Source organism: Capsicum annuum, chromosome 3 (assembly GCF_002878395.1).
Source record: "Capsicum annuum cultivar UCD-10X-F1 chromosome 3, UCD10Xv1.1, whole genome shotgun sequence".
NCBI lineage: Eukaryota > Viridiplantae > Streptophyta > Magnoliopsida > Solanales > Solanaceae > Capsicum > Capsicum annuum.
The window spans coordinates 3266841-3269103 of NC_061113.1; the positions used below are offsets into that span (position 1 = coordinate 3266841).

The window sequence follows — 2263 nt, forward strand, 5'->3', positions numbered from 1 at the left end:
TTCAAAAAAAAAATTAATTGTGAGGGTAATACGAAAAAAATTAATTCATGCTTTCTTGATTTAGTAAGATGGACAACTAATATGAGACGACTTTTTTTTAATAAAATGACCAACTAATATGAAGTTGGGAGAGTAAGTTTTGCCAAACTTATAATATAATTCATCTAACAAAGTCACCTCAGCATGACAAACATACAATTTCTTGAAAAAAATGGCGTTCATCATACTAGTGACGCTTACCATTCGAACAACTCACTCTTGTTAATTAGTTTACATTAATATCAAGTTAACACATAGAGACGTAGATTGTTTTTCTAAACAATATCATAATTAAATGGCTCATAATGTCAAGACGTACATCCGTTCGTGAAAGAGCATGATTATTTTGAAAAGTCATTTTTCAAGTTTTCATAAATATACGGACTCTCTTAAAATAGCGAAAGAAAAGTTTCAGATATAAACATGGTATGTATATTGATAACTGAACCAGCAATATTCAGTTTTCTTTTTTCTAGAAACAATTTATCCATTTGGAATAAAATAATTTAAATAAACTAGATATTTTGACCCATGCTTGACTACAATTTTCTTTTGTGTGTTAGTAAAGGAAGGTTAACGATATATGTAACAGGTAATAACAATTGGAACCAAACAAAAAAAAGGAGTGATGGGATGAGTACTTTGCTTACGCTCTTCAGGCTTGTTTGGTATAGGGAATAAAAGATACCATAATTAATTTTAGAATGAGTTTAGTTCATATTTAGTTGAAATAAAATTCATGTGATAACTCATTTCAAGATTGTGGTATTATTTTATCCTATATTATAACTCAGATAACTAATCTCGGATTACTTGTTTTCAGCCAAACGACCCCTTCAAGTTTTTTGATTTTTTGAAATCTATCGAATGTCAATTTCATGACAACTAGTAAATAGCTAGCTACGAAGGGGAAAAAAATTCTGGAATTTTATGACATTATTGATATGATATTTTTGCTTGCTATTTGTACTATTATTATCAGACAAAAAATTGTCGAAAATTTCAGCTACCTTGGTCAGCAACCAACATAGTACAGTAGTACACTTACGTAACCTAATTTAAAATGGATATAAATACCAATACATATTTGTAGTAATTATTATTATTATTATTATTATAAGGTCAACAATCCTAATTATATTGAAACCATTAACTGATGAAAAGAATTTTTTCCCCTAACAATTACCGAATCCTAGTTTCCTTCTCCTATATAAATATATATATATATATATATATATATATATATATAATTTACAAACCCTAAATCACCACTTTTTGGCCAATGGCAAAGAAGAAATTACAAAAGGCCTTAGAACATGATACCTGCGTTCTTCCATCTGAAATTTTATTTTCCATCTTGATTAGGCTTTCAGTTCAATCTTTGTTACGTTTTCGATCCGTTTATAAGTCATGGAAAATTATGATATCCGATAAGGAATTTATAAAAGCCCATCGTGATCAAACCAAAGCATTGGGACGTGAAAAGCTGCTGACGAAACAAGTAGGTGTTAGCAATTACGTGTTTAGAGACTTGGAAAGTCACCAAGTATTAGTTAGCATGGATGCAAAGCAACTCTTTCCTAATGAAAAATTTCAAGGAGGTAGCATGGTGTGCTCTTGTGATGGATTGGTGCTCTTAAAGAATCCCACAACCTACAAAAATTATGCTTTGTGGAACCCATCTACTAGAGAATATCGACTTCTTAAATGTTCTGATGACGTGAAATTCAGAGAAGAGCCTGCAAACGCTTGTGGTTTGTGCTACGATTCTAGTATCTCTGATTACAAGGTTATATTGATCTTTAAATTGTTCTATGTTGTTTACTCTATGTCCACCGGTTCTTGGACACGAAGAATAAGCTCCCCTAATTATCTAGTACAGCCATATTCGGTAAGATGGTGTGTTGGAGGAATCAACATCCAAGATTGTTTATATTGGTGTTTGAATGAGATAATCACTAATTACGTACGTAGAAATTCCACAATTATATATTTTGACGTGAGTTCGGATGAAGTGAAAGAACTTGAGACACCAAATTTAGATTTTATAGGTGATCAGGATGAGTTGTTCCGCTTGGCCAGCGTGAAAGGTCGACTTAGTGTATTTGGGGGGAAAAAACACAAGCAGAGAATTGGACATATGGATTATGGAACAAGATGGTTGGAAGTGGTTAATGAGAATTTGCAACTTGCCCAATGTTTGCAACACGTTTGTCCTTTCTAG

At 31.9% G+C, this 2263-nt stretch overlaps 1 protein-coding gene across 1 annotated transcript; it reads left to right on the top strand.

Annotated features, from left to right (window-relative positions):
- The first annotated feature begins 1321 nt into the window (after positions 1 to 1321).
- LOC107865635 (F-box/kelch-repeat protein At3g23880-like) lies at positions 1322 to 2263 on the top strand. Its single transcript, XM_016711857.1, has one exon. It carries the CDS (start codon positions 1322 to 1324, stop codon positions 2261 to 2263), a length of 942 nt encoding a protein of 313 aa, XP_016567343.1.